At 35.1% G+C, this 16,010-nt stretch overlaps 1 protein-coding gene across 4 annotated transcripts in view; it reads right to left on the reverse strand.

Moving 5' to 3' along the window:
• Positions 1-821: 821 nt before the first annotated feature.
• NUCB2 (nucleobindin 2) overlaps positions 822-16,010 on the reverse strand; it is a 44,134-nt gene continuing 28,945 nt past the window's right edge. For 2 of the 4 annotated variants that reach the window (XM_082341604.1, XM_082341603.1), the window contains 8 exons: positions 15,466-15,651; positions 15,179-15,269; positions 14,517-14,575; positions 14,327-14,419; positions 13,024-13,113; positions 2,060-2,230; positions 1,690-1,771; positions 1,119-1,265 (listed from right to left, as the gene is read on the reverse strand). In XM_082341604.1, coding sequence (XP_082197730.1) covers positions 1,258-1,265; positions 1,690-1,771; positions 2,060-2,230; positions 13,024-13,113; positions 14,327-14,419; positions 14,517-14,575; positions 15,179-15,269; positions 15,466-15,651 — 780 coding nt within the window. In that variant the 3' untranslated portion in view covers positions 1,119-1,257. Of the gene's footprint in view, positions 1,092-1,118; positions 1,266-1,689; positions 1,772-2,059; positions 11,048-13,023; positions 13,114-14,326; positions 14,420-14,516; positions 14,576-15,178; positions 15,270-15,465; positions 15,652-16,010 lie in introns of those variants that run through there. The other 2 variants (XM_082341605.1, XM_082341606.1) reach the window with 2 other exon arrangements.

Consider the following 16,010-nt stretch of genomic DNA (forward strand, 5'->3'; position numbering starts at 1 on the left):
CAGTTATCCTGTACCTATCCCATTATGCATATGGTGCTCAGGGGGCAGACATGTTGCTTTTTAGTTTGCAGATGACCAGAACATAAAAAAACCACATCCTAACCTGATGGAGGGGACTATACTCAGGTGTCATGGGCTTTGAACTACATGCAATAATAGATTGGGTTTGGTGGTTTCCTTTTGAGGAGGGGGAAGTGAGCGTTTTCTGTTTTGGAAGAATGTACATAGATATTTAGGTAACCAAAAGGCTGTTTAAATTAAAGCTGTAAGTTGCCTACCAAACATTCCCTCTTCCCTTCTTAAAGGGAATCCTTCCTAAAAGAATCCTAACTTTTAGCTGGTCCCATTGCCACATGGATTTCTCAGCTTCCCTAGCAGCTAGATGGCCATGTGACACAGCTCTGGCCAATGAGATGTAAATTCAAATGCTATGTGGTTCTCTGGGAAAATTGCATCAAGGAAGCTGATTCAACTGGGGCACGTTCCTTTTGTTGCCCTTCCCCACTGCCTCCAAGAGCCATCTTGGACCCTGAGAATGAAATAACTCGAGAATAAAAACTATGCACTGGGGAGAGCAGAGCAGAAAGATAGGAACCTGTACACCACCTACTTCCAGATTTATTCTATGTAAAAGGCAAAAGTTCTTATTCAGTTTAAACCACCATTATCTTTGGGTTTTCTGTTATATGTAGCAAAACCTGATATTGAATGATAGAGTATAAAGCAAAAATGTAAATGAAAAATGACCTTAAGTGGTAGCAAGAGCTGTTTGGTAGAAGAATTTCTAGCAGTTAAGATTGCTGAAAGTAGGAAAAAGTTACCAACACACACTGGGGAATTGAGAGAGGGGATGATAAGCACCCATAAAAGAGTATTTACCTTTATGAATAAGAGAAAACAATTTATTTTAAAAGCAGTGGGTGGTGCTTTCTCACTTAAATAGTTACTAATAGTTTCATTAAATTATGGCATAAAGCCACTTAATTAAATCACTAAAGGAGAACAAAGGAAAAAGAAAAGAGGTATGAAAATGAGAGCAGGTATTGAGTTTGTTTCCTTCCTGGTTCTGGTAGACTTCAATCCTTAAACATCTGTGTCCAAAAAAAAAAAAAAATACATTCTCATTTTAAAAGTATCTTCCTTTATTCCACATATGCTTTAAAATATTTATTGAGCAGAGGAAAAGGAAGGGAGGTAAAAAGATGACACACATGATGATGTAACAATTTTATTCTAAGTTCTGGTGGACTTCGGACTTTAAATGCCTGTCCAAAAAAAAAAAAAAATGCCCTCATTTTAAAGGTATCTTCCTTTATTCTGAATATTCTTTTATACATAGATATATTGAGTATTTGCTTTTTAACTATGTTTAGTTAATCACCGATTACAATTAAAAAACATGTTCTCTGATAATATCAATAATTGATTAGGAAGAATTATGAATAATACTGAAAAAAATCATTTCACCATGCATATGGCTATCAAATTATATAGCTTTTGAAATGTACTGATGTATAAAAATTTTAGAGGCTTTTTCATTTTTCTGTAATACAAATTGCTCTATTTCCACAAATAAACAGAAAATAGCACAGATATTAATGATTTGAAATTATATTTGTAATAAATGTGAATTTCTATTTATTCAATTTTTTAATTTCCTCAAACAAACAAATAAACAAAATTACATACGTGGCTGGATCTTTGATTCTCCACCAGGCACTGATGGGGAAATTTCTTGTTGTAATTTTTTTTGTTCCATCTGCTGTAAAACCTAGTGAATGGAAAAAGAATGCCTTAAAAGTAAGCGTTATTTGATTTTCTCTGATATGTATGACCTTTGACAATGCACAACAAACTAACTGAAAATTGTTTTCCAAAATGGGATATTCACGTTCTATAATTTAGATTAATATTCAACAAGGAAGTTTAAAAAAATGCAGTTTAAAAAATACTAAAATTTAAAATACGACAGCTAATTGAAATACATTACAAAAACACAGGCTTGTAGAAAGCCCCTAAAATCCTTTTTAATGCCACAAGCTTTTTTACTAAATATCACCTGATGGTATTCCAGCTTCTGAGCCTCAAGTTGGTCATGCTGACGTTGTAGCTCTTCTTTTTGTTTCTGAAGCTCATCTGCCTTTTTCTTAAGTTCAGTTTCTTGTATGGAGATAATATTTTCATATTCCTTCAGTTCTTCCTCTGTGAAGAACTGTTGTTGATCCAATGTCTAAAAGACAAAAAAATGAGAAAAGAATAACCTTAGAAAGAAAACAAAAAGGTCTGATTCAGCTTTAAAATTCTATGCTTAGCAAAGTACAACAGAATATCTATAGTATTACACCTTCTGGGTAAGAAAGAAGGGGAAATAAGAATATATACATTTGTACTTATTTGAGCAAAAGATATAACAGGAAGGAAAATCCAGAAACTAATGAGATTGGTTACCTACAGAATAAGGGGAGAACTGTGTGGAAAGGACAAAGACAATGTGGGAAAGAAAATCACACTCCTTTGAACATGCCTTTTTTGCACAGATTTGATTGTTGGAAACATATCAATGTTTCACATACTCAAAGAAAAAAAGAAAATAAATAAAAATCCACAAGGACAGAAAACCTCTCCAAATTGAATACAAATAGAAACAAATAATACTTTTATTTTAAGTGAAATAATCCACAGACGGGGGAAGGAAAAAAGAACTAACCCAAGAAACTTTTGATCACAGCATTTGGACTATATGCTGTTAGGCTAAAACAACAACAAAAACTGTAAACAAATATTAAAGTCTGGCTTTGCAGAGGCATCAATTAGCAATTCTGAAACTCTTTGTACATTTTAGGATTGAACAAATAAATACAATATTATTGTGGAAAATGGGAGTCAGGCTTTGTATGAAATATGGAAAGAGAAAAAGAATGTTGTACTGGAAGTAGAAGTGTTAGATTGAAATTTAAGGAGATATCAGTGTGAACTCATGAGTTTTAATACATCTTGATAGCTAAATATATAAAAATGAATATAAATGTGTAGATGTGTCTATATACATATGTGCATGCATGCATGTATATATATACACACATACACATACTATAAATATATATTTTATATATATATATATATATATTTTTTTTTTTTTTTTTTTTTTTTTTTAATTCCTCAACTCTGTTACTTGATAAGGCCCAGAAGCAATGGCACTCCAGTAGCAAGGAGCAAATCCAGTGTCCAGATCCTGGACTGTAATATTGATCTCCACTAAAAGGAACCAGTGCTCCTCAGAAAAATGTCTGATTCCAGAGGTAGGGCAGAGAAAGAACAAGATGAGCCTTGGACACCTTATTACACTAAAAAGTAAGGAAGTCCTCAAAGAATGATAGGGACATGCCTGAAGGACACAAAAGCCTGTCTGAGGAAACTCCTACTAGCCAAATCAGGGAAATTTGAATATCAAAAACAAATGATAGTAAGAATTCAAGTTTACTGAATAAAATCAGAAGCCAGGAGTCTATTGATATAAACAACTAGAGAAGGGGGAAGGAACAGCTACAGTGGAAAGCCAAGGGAATATTGGCTTTTTCCACCTACAGCAGAAAGTCAACTAAGGAATGATTAGAAAATCACCATTTGTCAACAGTCACAGTAACAATTTATTCTGGCTAGATTCATCAATGCATGCTAAACCCCGTAGATAATGAGTCTCAAAGTATATCCCCAAAGACAATACCTTTTTAAAAAGTAGAGCAATCTCATTTTTATTGGTAGAAATGTAAATTGGTACAATTCTTTTGAAAAGCACTTTTACAAAGTATATCAACAACCTTAAAAATATTCCCTTGGTCCTGGTAATTCTACACTGAGAATTTATCTTAGAAAATAACCCTGAACACATAAAAACTTTATATAAAAATGTGTTTATAGCAGCATTATCTTTTTAAATAACAATAAAACACTGTAAATAACCTAAATGTCTAACCCTCAGAAAACAGTTAAGCACCTCCATAGTTATTAAAACAATGCTTACAAATAGTATTTGGGAATACTTTTGATATGATGTTGAGTGATTTTTTTTTTTTAAGCTGACTTCTGATTCTGGCAGTATGGTGGGATAGACAAGATACTTTTCAAATTACAAAAGGTAAAACAGTAATTTTACAGTGGGAAAACCTGGTAGACACCACCTTAACCAAATAATCAAAGTTAACATTGGCAGTTATGGAAATAATCAGCAGCATATGATTCTTGATATGATGCACTTAGCATCACTTCAGTGATATTCCTATCAAAAGTAGGAATAAGGAAACAGCAGACAAACTCAAAATGAGGGACATTCTACAAAATAACTGGTCTGTAGTTTTTAGAAATATCAATGCTATGAAATACAAAGACTCAGGAACTGTTTCAGATTAAAGTAGACTAGAAAGACATTACAACTAAATCCAATGCACGATCTTGGATTTTCTTTTGCTATAAAGACCAATACAGGAAAAATTGACAAAAATCTCAATAAAATCTAGAGATTAGAGAATAGTATTGTGTGTGTAGCATTGATAATCTTACTGTGATTATGTAAATCTTTGTTTGCAAAAAATACACACTCAAGTATTTAAGGTTAATGCAGCATCATGTGCAACTTACTATCAAAAATAATTATATATGTTATATATAAATACACACACACAGATTAAAAATAGAGAAAGAGAGAAAAGGAGAGGGAGAAAGCAAATGTAGTAAAATGGGAAATCTGGGTGAAAGGTATTCAGGAATTCCTTGTTTATTCTTGCAACTTTTTTGTAAATCTTAAATTATGCCAAAGTGAAAAAGGTATATAATTATCTATTGATCCAGTTCACCAGAAGCACTCAAGGGAATTCATGTTCAAATAATCTTAGCATTCTTCTTCTTCACCAATGTCCAGAAATAGTTCAAATGTTGACAAAAACTTACAACAAAAAAGAAGCTGATTTCTTTAACCTCAAACTAAGATGACCAATTGTCCCAATTTGTCCAGGATTGTCCAGGTTGTAACACTGAAAAGTTCCACATCCTGGGAAACTCCACAGTCCAGGTAAACCAGGACAGTTGGCCACCCTATCTCAAACTAATTAAAAAGGTAATCTTTTTATTTTATATAGGAAAAGACAATGTTCTTTTTTTTTTTTAACATCTTTATTGGAGTATAATTGCTTTACAATGGTGTGTTAGTTTCTGCTTTATAACAAAGTGAATCAGCTATACATATACATATATCCCCATATCTCCTCCCTCTTGCGTCTCCCTCCCATCCTCCCTATCCCAGCCCTCTAGGTGGTCACAAAGCACCGAGCTGATCTCCCTGTGCTATGCAGCTGCTTCCCACTAGCTATCTATTTTACATTTGGTACTGTATATGTGTCCACGTCACTCTCTCACTTCATCGCAGCTTACCCTTCCCCCACCCCCGTGTCCTCAAGTCCATTCTCTACGTCTGTGTCTTTATTCCTGTCCTGCCCCTAGGTTCTTCAGAACCATATATATTTTTTTAGATTCCATATATGTGTGTTAGCATATGGTATATGTTTTTCTCTTTCTTAGTTCACTCTGTATGACAGACTCTAGGTCCATCCACCTCACTACAAATAACTCAATTTCGTTTCCTTTTATGGCTGAGTAATATTCCATTGTATATATGTGCCACATCTTATTTATCCATTCATCTGTCAATGGACACTTAGGTTGCTTCCATGTCCTGGTTGTTGTAAATAGAGCTGCAGTGAATATTGGGGTACATGACTCTTTTTGAATTATGGTTTTCTCAGGGTGTATGTCTAGTAGTGGGATTGCTGGGTCTTATGGTATTTCTATTTTTAGTTTTTTAAGGAACCTCCATACTGTTCTCCAAAGTGGCTGTATCAATTTACATTCCCACCAACAGTGCAAGAAGGTTCCCTTTTCTCCACACCCTCTCCAGCATTTACTGTTTGTAAATTTTTTGATGATGGCCATTCTGACTGGTGTGAGGTGATACCTCATTGTAGTTTTGATTTGCATTTCTCTAATGATTAGTGATGTTGAGCATCCTTTCATGTGTTTGTTGGCAATCTGTATATCTTCTCTGGAGAAGTGTTTCTTTAAGTCTTCTGTCCATGTTTGGATTGGGTTGTTTGTTTTTTTGATATTGAGCTGCATGAGCTGCTTGTAAATTTTGGAGATTAATCCTTTGTCAGTTGCTTCATTTGCAAATATTTTCTGCCATTCTGAGGGCTGTCTTTCGTCTTGTTTATGGTTTCCTTTGCTGTGCAAAAGCTTTTAATTTTCATTAGGTCCCATTTGTTTATTTTTGTTTTTATTTCGATTTCTCTAGGAGGTGGGTCAAAAAGGATCTTGCTGTGATTTATATCATAGAGTGTTCTGCCAATGTTTTCCTCTAAGAGTTTTATAGTGTCTGGCCTTACATTTAGGTCTTTAATCCATTTTGAGTTTATTTTTGTGTATGGTGTTAGGGAGTATTCTAATTTCATGCTTTTACATGTAGTTGTCCAGTTTTCCCAGCACCAATTATTGAAGAGGCTGTCTTTTCTCCATTGTATATTCTTGCCTCCTTTATCAAAAATAAGGTGACCATATGTGCGTGGGTTTATCTCTGAGCTTTCTGTCCTGTTCCATTGATCTATATTTCTGTTTTTGTGCCAGTACCATACTGTCTTGATTACTGTAGCTTTGTAGTATAGTCTGAAGTCCTGGAGCCTGATTCCTCCAGCTCTGTTTTTCTTTCTCAAGATTCCTTTGGCTATTCGGGGTCTTTTGTGTTTCCATACAAATTGTGAAATTTTTTGTTCTAGTTCTGTGAAAAATGCCATTGGTAGTTTGATAGGGATTGCACTGAATCTATAGATTGCTTTGGGTAGTATAGTCATTTTCACAATGTTGATTCTTCCAATCCAAGGACATGGTATATCTCTCTGTCTGTTTCTATCATCTTTAATTTTTTTCATCAGTGTCTTTTTTTTTTTTTTTTTTTTTTTTTTTATGGCTGTGTTGGGTCTTCGTTTCTGTGTGAGGGCTTTCTCTAGTTGTGGCAAGTGGGGGCCACTCTTCATCGCGGTGCGCGGGCCTTTCACTATTGGCCTCTCTTGTTGCGGAGCACAGGCTCCAGACGCGCCGGCTCAGCAATTGTGGCTCATGGGCCTAGTCGCTCCGCGGCATGTGGGATCTTCCCAGACCAGGGCTCGAACCCGTGTCCCCTGCATTGGCAGGCAGACTCTCAACCACTGCGCCACCAGGGAAGCCCCTCATCAGTGTCTTATAGTTTCCTGCATACAGGTCTTTTCTCTGCTTAGGTAGGTTTATTCCTAGGTATTTCATTCTTCTTGTTGCAGTGGTAAATGGGAGTATTTCCTTAATTTCTCTTTCAGATTTTTCAACATTAGTGTATAGGAATGCAAGAGATTTCTGTGCATTAATTTTGTATCCTGATACTTTACCAAATTCATTGATAAGCTGTAGTAGTTTTCTGGTAGCATCTTTAGGATTTTCTGTGTATAGTATCATGTCATCTGCAAACAGTGACAGTTTTACTTCTTTTCCAATTTGGATTCCTTTTCTTTCTTTTTCTTCTCTGATTGCTGTGGCTAAAACTTCCAAAACTATGTTTTGGAAGTTTTGGAATAATAGTGGTGAGAGTGGACAACCTTGTCTTGTTCCTGATCTTAGAGGAAATGGTTTAAGTTTTTCACCATTGAGAATGATGTTGGCTGTGGGTTTGTAATATATGGCTATTATTATGTTGAGGTAAGTTCCCTCTGTGTTTACTTTCTGGAGGGTTTTTATCATAAATGGGTGTTGAATTTTGTCAAAAGCTTTTTCTGCATCTATTGAGATGATCATATGGTTTATCTCCTTCAAGTTGTTAATATGTTTTATCACATATTTGCGTATATTGAAGAATCCTTGCATTCCTGGGATAAACCCCACTTGATCATGGTGTATGATCCTTTTAATGTGCTGTTGCATTCTGTTTGCAGGTATTTTGTTGAGGATTTTTGCATCTATGTTCATCAGTGATATTGGCCTGTAGTTTTCTTTTGTGACATCTTTGTCTGGTTTTGGTATCAGGGTGATACCAAATGAGTGGCCTCATAGAATGAGTTTGGGAGTGTTCCTCCCTCTGCTATATTGTGGAAGAGTTTGAGAAGGATAGGTGTTAGCTCTTCTCTAAATGTTTGATAGAATTCGCCTGTGAAGGCATCTGGTCTTGGGCTTTTGTTTGTTGGAAGATTTTTAATCACAGCCTCAATTTCAGTGCTTATGATTGGTCTGTTTACATTTTCTATCTTCCTGGTCAGTCTCGGAAGGTTGTGCTGTTCTAAGAATTTGTCCATTTCTTCCAGGTTGTCCATTTTATTGGCATAGAGTTGCTTGTAGTAATCTCTCATGATCCTTTGTATTTCTGCAGTGTCAGTTGTTACTTCTCCTTTTTCATTTCTAATTCTATTGATTTGAGTCTTCTCCCTTTTCTTCTTGATGAGTCTGGCTAATGGTTCATCAATTTTGTATATCTTCTCAAAGAACCAGCTTTTAGTTTTCTTGATCTTTGCTACTGTTTCCTTCATTTCTTTTTCATTTATTTCTGATCTGATGTTTATGATTTCTTTTCTTCTGCTAACTTTGGGTTTTTTTGTTATTCTTTCTCTTAACTGCTTTAGGTGTAAGGTTAGGTTGCTTTATTTGAGATGTTTCTTGTTTCTTGAGGTAGGATTGTATTGCTATAAACTTCCCTCTTAGAACTGCTTTTGCTGCATCCCATAGGTTTTGGGTTGTCGTGTTTTCATTGTCATTTGTTTCTAGGTATTCTTTGATTTCCTCTTTGATTTCTTCAGTGATATCTTGGTTCTTTAGTAGTGTATTGTTTAGCCTCCATGTATTTGTATTTTTTTCAGATTTTTTCCTGTAATTGATATCTAGTCTCATAGCATTGTGGTCGGAAAACATATTTGATACGATTTCAATTTTCTTAAAATTACCAAGGCTTGATTTGTAACCCAAGGTATGATTTATCCTGGAGAATGTTCTATGAGCACTAGAGAAGAAAGCGTATTCTGTTGTTTTGGGATGGAATGTCCTATAAATATCGATAAAGTCCATCTTGTTTAATGTATCATTTCAAGCTTGTGTTTCCTTATTTATTTTCTTGGATGATCTGTCCATTGGTGAAAGTGGGGTGTTAAAGCCCCCTACTATGATTGTGTTACTGTTGATTTCCCCTTTTATGGCTGTTAGCATTTGCGTTATGTACTGAGGTGCTCCTATGTTGGGTGCACAAATATTTACAATTGTTATATCTTCTTGGATCGATCCCTTGATCATTATGTAGTGTCCCTCTTTGTCTCTTGTAATAGTCTTTATTTTAAAGTCTGTTTTATGATATGAGAATTGCTGCTCCAGCTTTCTTTTGATTTCCATTTGCATGGAGTATCTTTTTCTATCCCTTCACTTTCAGTCTGTATGTGTCCCTAGTTCTGAAGTGGGTCTCTTGTAGACAGCATATATACAGGTCTTGTTTTTGTTTCCGTTCAGCCAGTCTATGTCTGTTGGTTGGAGCATTTAATCCATTTACATTTACGGTAGTTTTCAATATGTATGTTCTTATTACCATTTTCTTAATTGTTTTGGGTTTGTTATTGTAGGTCTTTTCCTTCTCTTGTGTTTCCTGCCTAGAGAAGTTCCTTTAGCATTTGTTGTAAAGCTGGTTTGGTGGTGCTGAATTCTCTTAGCTTTTGCTTGTCTGTAAAGGTTTTAATTTCTCCATCGAATCTGAATGAGTTCCTTGCTGGGTAGAGTAAACTTGGTTGTAGGTTCTTCCCTTTCATCACTTTAAATATGTCCTGCCACTCCCTTCTGGCTTGCAGAGTTCCTCCTGAAAGATCAGCTGTTAACCTTATGGGGATTCCCTTGTATGTTATTTGTTGCTTTCCCTTACTGTTATTAATATTTTTTCTTTGTATTTAAATTTTGATCGTTTGATTAATATGTGTGTTGGCATGTTTCTCCTTGGATTTATCCTGTATTGGACTCTCTGTGCTTCCTGGACTTGATTGACTATTTCCTTTCCCATATTAGGGAAGTTTTCAACTATAATCTCTTCAAATATTTTCTCAGTCCCTTTCTTTTTCTCTTCTTCTTCTGGGACCCCTATAATTTGAATGTTAGTGCATTTAATGTCGTCCCAGAGATCTCTGAGACTGTCCTCAATTCTTTTCATTCTTTTTTCTTTATTCTGCTCTGTGGTAGTTATTTCCACTATTTTATCTTCCAGGTCACTTATCTGTTCTTCTGCCTCAGTTATTCTGCTATTGATTCCTTCTAGAGAATTTTTAATTTCATTTATTTTGTTGTTCATCATTGTTTGTTTGCTCTTTAGTTCTTCTAGGTCCTTGTTAAACGTTTCTTGTATTTTCTCCATTCTATTTCCAAGATTTTGGATCATCTTTACTATCATTACTCTGAATTCTTTTTCAGGTAGACTGCCTATTTCCTCTTCATTTGTTTGGTCTGGTGGGGTTTTACCTTGCTCCTTCATCTGCTGTGTGTTTCTCTGTCTTCTCATTTTGCTTAACTTACTGTCTTTGGGGTCTTCTTTTTGCAGGCTGCAGGTTCGTAGTTCCTGTTGTTTTTGGTGTCTGCCCCCAGTGACTAAGGTTGATTCAGTGGGTTGTGTAGCCTTCCTGGTCAAGGGGACTGGTGCCTGTGTTCTGGTGGATGAGGCTGGATCTTGTCTTTCTGGTGGGCAGGACCACGTCTGGTGGTGTGTTTTGGGGTGTCTGTGACCTTATTATGATTTTAGGCAGCCTCTCTGCTAATGGGTGGGGTTGTGTTCCTGTCTTGCTAGTTGTTTGGCATAGGGTGTCCAGCACTGTAGTTTGCTGGTCGTTTAGTGGAGCTGGATCTTAGTGTTGAGATGGAGATCTCTGGGAGAGCTTTCACCGTTTGATATTACGTGAAGCCGGGAGGTCTCTGGTGGACCAACTGTCCTGAACTCAGCTCTCCCATCTCAGAGGCACAGGTCTGACACCTGTAGGAAGGAAGGAAGGGAGGGAGGGAGGAAGGAAGGAAGGAAACAATTAAAATAAAAAAAAATTTTTAATTATTCAAAATAAAATAAATTAAAAAGTAACAAAAAAAGAAAGAAACAAAGAAGAGAGCAACCAAACCAAAAAACAAATCCACCAATGATAACAAGCACTAAAAACTATACTAAAAAACCAAAACAAAACAAAACAAAAAAATGGACAGACAGATCCCTAGGACAAATGGTAAAAGCAAAGCTGTACAGACAAAATCACACAAAGAAGCATACATATACACACTCAGAAAAAGAGAAAAAGGAAAAAGTATATATGTATCTATATAAAAAAAAAGGAAGAGAGCAACCAAATCAGTAAACAAATCTACCAATGATAATAAACTCTAATTACTAAACTAAGATAAACATAAAACCAGAAATAAATTAGATGCAGAAAGCAAACCCCAAGTCTACAGTTGCTCCCAAAGTCCACCAGCTCAATTTTGGGATGATTCGTTGTCTATTCAGGTATTCCACAGATGCAGGGTACATCAAGTTGATTGTGGAGATTTAATCCACTGCTCCTGAGGCTGCTGGGAGAAATTTCCCTTTCTCTTCTTTGTTCGCACAGCTCCTGGGGTTCAGCTTTGGATTTGGCCCCGCCTCTGCATGTAGGTCGCCTGAGGGCGTCTGTTCTTCGCCCAGTCAGGATGGGGTTAAAGTAGCAGCTGATTAGGGGGCTCTGGCTCACTCAGGCCAGTGGGGAGGGAGGGGTACGGAATGCGGGGCGAGCCTGCGGCGGCAGAGACTGACATGACGTTGCAATAGCCTGAGGCATGCTGTGTGTTCTCCTGGGGAAGTTGTCTCTGGATCACCGGACCCTGGCAGTGGCGGGCTGCACAGGCTCCTGGGGTGGTATGGATAGTGACCTGTGCTTGCACACAGGCTTCTTGGTGGCTGCAGCAGCAGACTTAGTGTTTCATGCCTGTCGCTGGTGTCCACACTGATAGCCGTGGCTCGCGCCCATCGACAATGTTCTATTTTCAATCTACTTTGTTTGGTACCTCTCAACCATTCTGTTCAAGATGTGTATGCACTCACTTATACACAGTAAACCATGGTATAAATTCAAATACTTTTCAGGAGCAATTTGACAGATATATTTAGAAACTAAAAAATGTTCATAAAACTTGAGAATAGTTCTATTCCTAGGAATTAATCCCAGGGAAATCATCACAGATGCCCCCAAATGCATGAACAAATGGATAGTCGTCATAATGTTATTTATCACAGTAAAAAAAAATTAGAATTGACCCATAATGTCTGAATCTGGATGAATGGCTGTATAAATTATGCTACAACCACACAACTGCATGCTAAGTGGTCATTTTTTAAATCGAGATTTTGAGACATGGCACTGGAAAATGTTCATGAAATATTGTTATATTTTAAAAAAACAGAATTTCACAAACATACAAAGTCATTTATATAGAGAATATATGAAGCCATTTAAAAAAATATATAGATATGAATTTATGTGTATATGTAAGCTAAAAATGGGACAGTACACTATTTATTCACTATATGCTATATATGCATATACTAAATATACAAACGATTTCCAAACTGGCATAACACAATGCATAATTTAAGTGCCTACCTCCAGATGGTAGAATTACATGTAACCTCTAATTCATACTTTAACTGTATCCATATTTTTAATTTTCAAGAATGAACATTATTTTACACGTAAAAAAAGTACGATTTTAGAAAGATATAATTACATGCAATGTGATTACCAATAGAGATCAATTGTCCCAGCTTTGCAAGAAATCAAGTTCATTATTTTATAGTGACATTTTATATGAAAAGCCAAGATGGTAAAACTATACATGCAAACATAATGGCGAATAAAAGTTAAAAGCAGAATAGACTGATGTAGAATTTCTTGAACCATACATCCCATTTCACGTAGGTTCTATTACCTCCCAGCTATCTGGCTCCAAGAATTCCTTTTTTTCTGTAGCTTTCAAAAACTCTTCTAGAGTCACCAATCGGTCTTTGTTAGTATCAACCTGATTAAAGGAAAATGTACATGTAAAATAAAATAACTCTTTCACATTATTTAGATACTAGAAATTCTTCTAATAGATGCTACTACATAAACATACAGCAATTAGGGCTAGCCTAACATCCATAGAAACTGAGGGAAAAAAATCAAAACAGGACACTCAACATTATCCTAGAATCAGAAAATAGATAACTTTCTCTTCTATATAATTCAAATTTGAAAATAACTGATACCCCCAAAGATCACCAAGTTTGAGTCTGCTGATATGACTGGGTAGACTAGTATTGTTTTCCTTACTCACCATACCTCCTTTCAAAGCCAAGTGCTTGGGCAAGAAAAACAATCTTTCCAGAAAGAAAACTGTTTTAGCCAAGAGTAAAGGAGTTTAAGTTAAAATGCTCCCAACATTGTTTTCCTAAAAACAAACAACTAACTAAATCAAAGCTAAAGTTGACAACCTTTCCAAACCCTGTTTAATGGCTCTTATAGACTATGGCAAATTCAGTTACAAAAGTGAACTCTGTGATGGCCAAAGAAATTCATTTGTTACTTGGAAGACAGCACTCAACAAAAATCCTAATTTACCATGAATAGCTCAAATATCAGGTGAAAATCACTGAAGCAAAACAGTGGGCTTGGGGAATTCCCTGGTGGTCCAGTGGTTAGGACTCTATGCTTTCACTGCCAAGGGCCCTGGTTCGATCCCTGGTCAGGGAACTAAGATCCCACAAGCTGATCCCACAAGCCACGTGGTGCAGCCAAAAACAAATAAACAAACAAAACAAAACAAAACAACAAAAAAGTGGGCTTAAGTTACCCTGCCTATGATAGCTATTTCAGAGTTTTCAGCTTAATAATGTGAACAAGAAATAAATACGTGTTGTTATAAACCATTAAGGTATTGAGTTTTTTAATTTCTTAGCAAAAACTAATACAGCATTTAAAATATCAAATAATGGACTACATTATTTTTTACTTCTAAAAGAATGTTTTACAGCATTCTTTTATATGCAGCAGCATCTTAATATTTTAAAATATTTTAAAGCAGTTACAAAATAATTTTATTTACACTAAGGGAACCTACTGACTGTTCTGGATCAAAAACGCAAAATCCAATTAAATATCTATTATGTATATTTATTTTCCATTTTACAATAAGATTTATTGCAAGAACTTGAAAAATCCACAGAAGTAACAGATAAACTTTTCAAACATACCTCATTCATTACATGTTCCCTCATTCTAAGCCTTTCTTCCTCCATTTCTACCATATCATCCTCTTCATTTTTGGGGTCATATACTTTCTCCAACTAAAAAGAAAAATTTTAAACCAACATAAAAGAAAGGAAGATAATAGAAGGAAAAAAGACAGAGCAAAACCACTGAATACTTAATGAACTCATTTACCTCTTTAGTAAATAGGGCTTCTAATTCTTGTTCATCTAGGAAGCCATCACTATTGACATCTAAAGTTTAAAAGTTACAAATGCAAAAACTGATTTTAATGCCTTAGAAAATTGATAGTTAAAATATAACTAATTACAAATGGTTTGCAAAAGTATTACTTAACATGAAGCATCAACATGCTACAGAAAAAGGTGTCTTTCTTTTTTATGACGCCTCAGATCAGTCCAACTGATAACAATTCACTACTTATTCATAATTCATCATAGTTATTTAGAAAAATATATATATTAACCATTTTTTCCAAAAATATAAAGTGAAGCAATATGCTATAAGACTAAAAGTAAATTTTAATATTAGAGCATAAAGTCCATTAGATATAACCTAGCTAGACACAGAAATGCCTTCATTTTACAGAGAAACTTGTAATAAGTCATATAATGACTCAAAAGTAAAAGCAAGTATAAAGACATAGCTACTGACCTAAAGTATTTTATACTGCAGACGAGCAATAAAGACTACTATACTACCCTAGAGGAAAACTCTAAATGTGTACTATCAATAGGACTCGATTAGCAAACCTTGGCAGAAATCAATTAAGAGTAAAGCATCTATAATTTTTCAAACAAAAGATATAAATATTAATATTGTATCAAATCTGTTACCATGTAATTTGAAAAATGTCTTGGGGTCAAAGTCATTAGGATCCAATCCATCAGCCTCTTCCCACACTTCTTTTAGTTGATCTTTGCTTCCCTGTGAATCAATTTTAAAAAAACCACTCAAAACAAACTATAATCTATGTATATAGGCTCAAAATAAAATATAAAATTGAAAAACTTTGCAGAATTAAGAATCAAGATTTTAAGTACTAATAACTTATAAAATTCTTCTATCTGGCACAAAGAAGTATCTTCATCTAACTATGGTTTTACAAAGTCATAATCCTTACTGGATGATTAACCTTGGGATGATTTTCATGCTTTCTCTTCATTTCTTCAAATTTAGATTCTTCTTCTTTTCTCTTTTCTTCATTCAGTGTTTTTAAATATTCTCTCCTTTCATGTTCCTTCATCATTTCATATTTTTTAAATTCTTCATGTCGAGCCTTATCATAGTGTTCCAGATCACTTGTAGCCTATAATGCAATATTTAAATTAAATAAGAAGATGTGCTTGAAAAATATAAACAAAGGCTTTCTTGCATATAGCATACTCTCTAACAGAAGGTAGCATAGGAGGGCCAAAACATATTTGACTTCTGTTTTAAATTTTACCCTTCTATTTCAGTCATTATTATTCTCAGAGATGTAGGCATTCAAAGAAAGTAAAAGTTCAGAGCTAGCTTCAACTTTAGGAAGTTCCTCATAAGCAAGTAACATATAAATTTATTTTTAAAAGAAGAAAAAGTAAGGGACTGTATCAAATCTGTACAGTATAGAGAACTAGAACAGTTCCTAACGACTTAACTAAATTTAGTAACACCCAGGCTAGAACA

The sequence above is a fragment of the Balaenoptera borealis genome, assembly GCF_965194805.1.
Source record: "Balaenoptera borealis genome assembly, chromosome: 11".
Taxonomy (NCBI): Eukaryota; Metazoa; Chordata; class Mammalia; order Artiodactyla; family Balaenopteridae; genus Balaenoptera; species Balaenoptera borealis.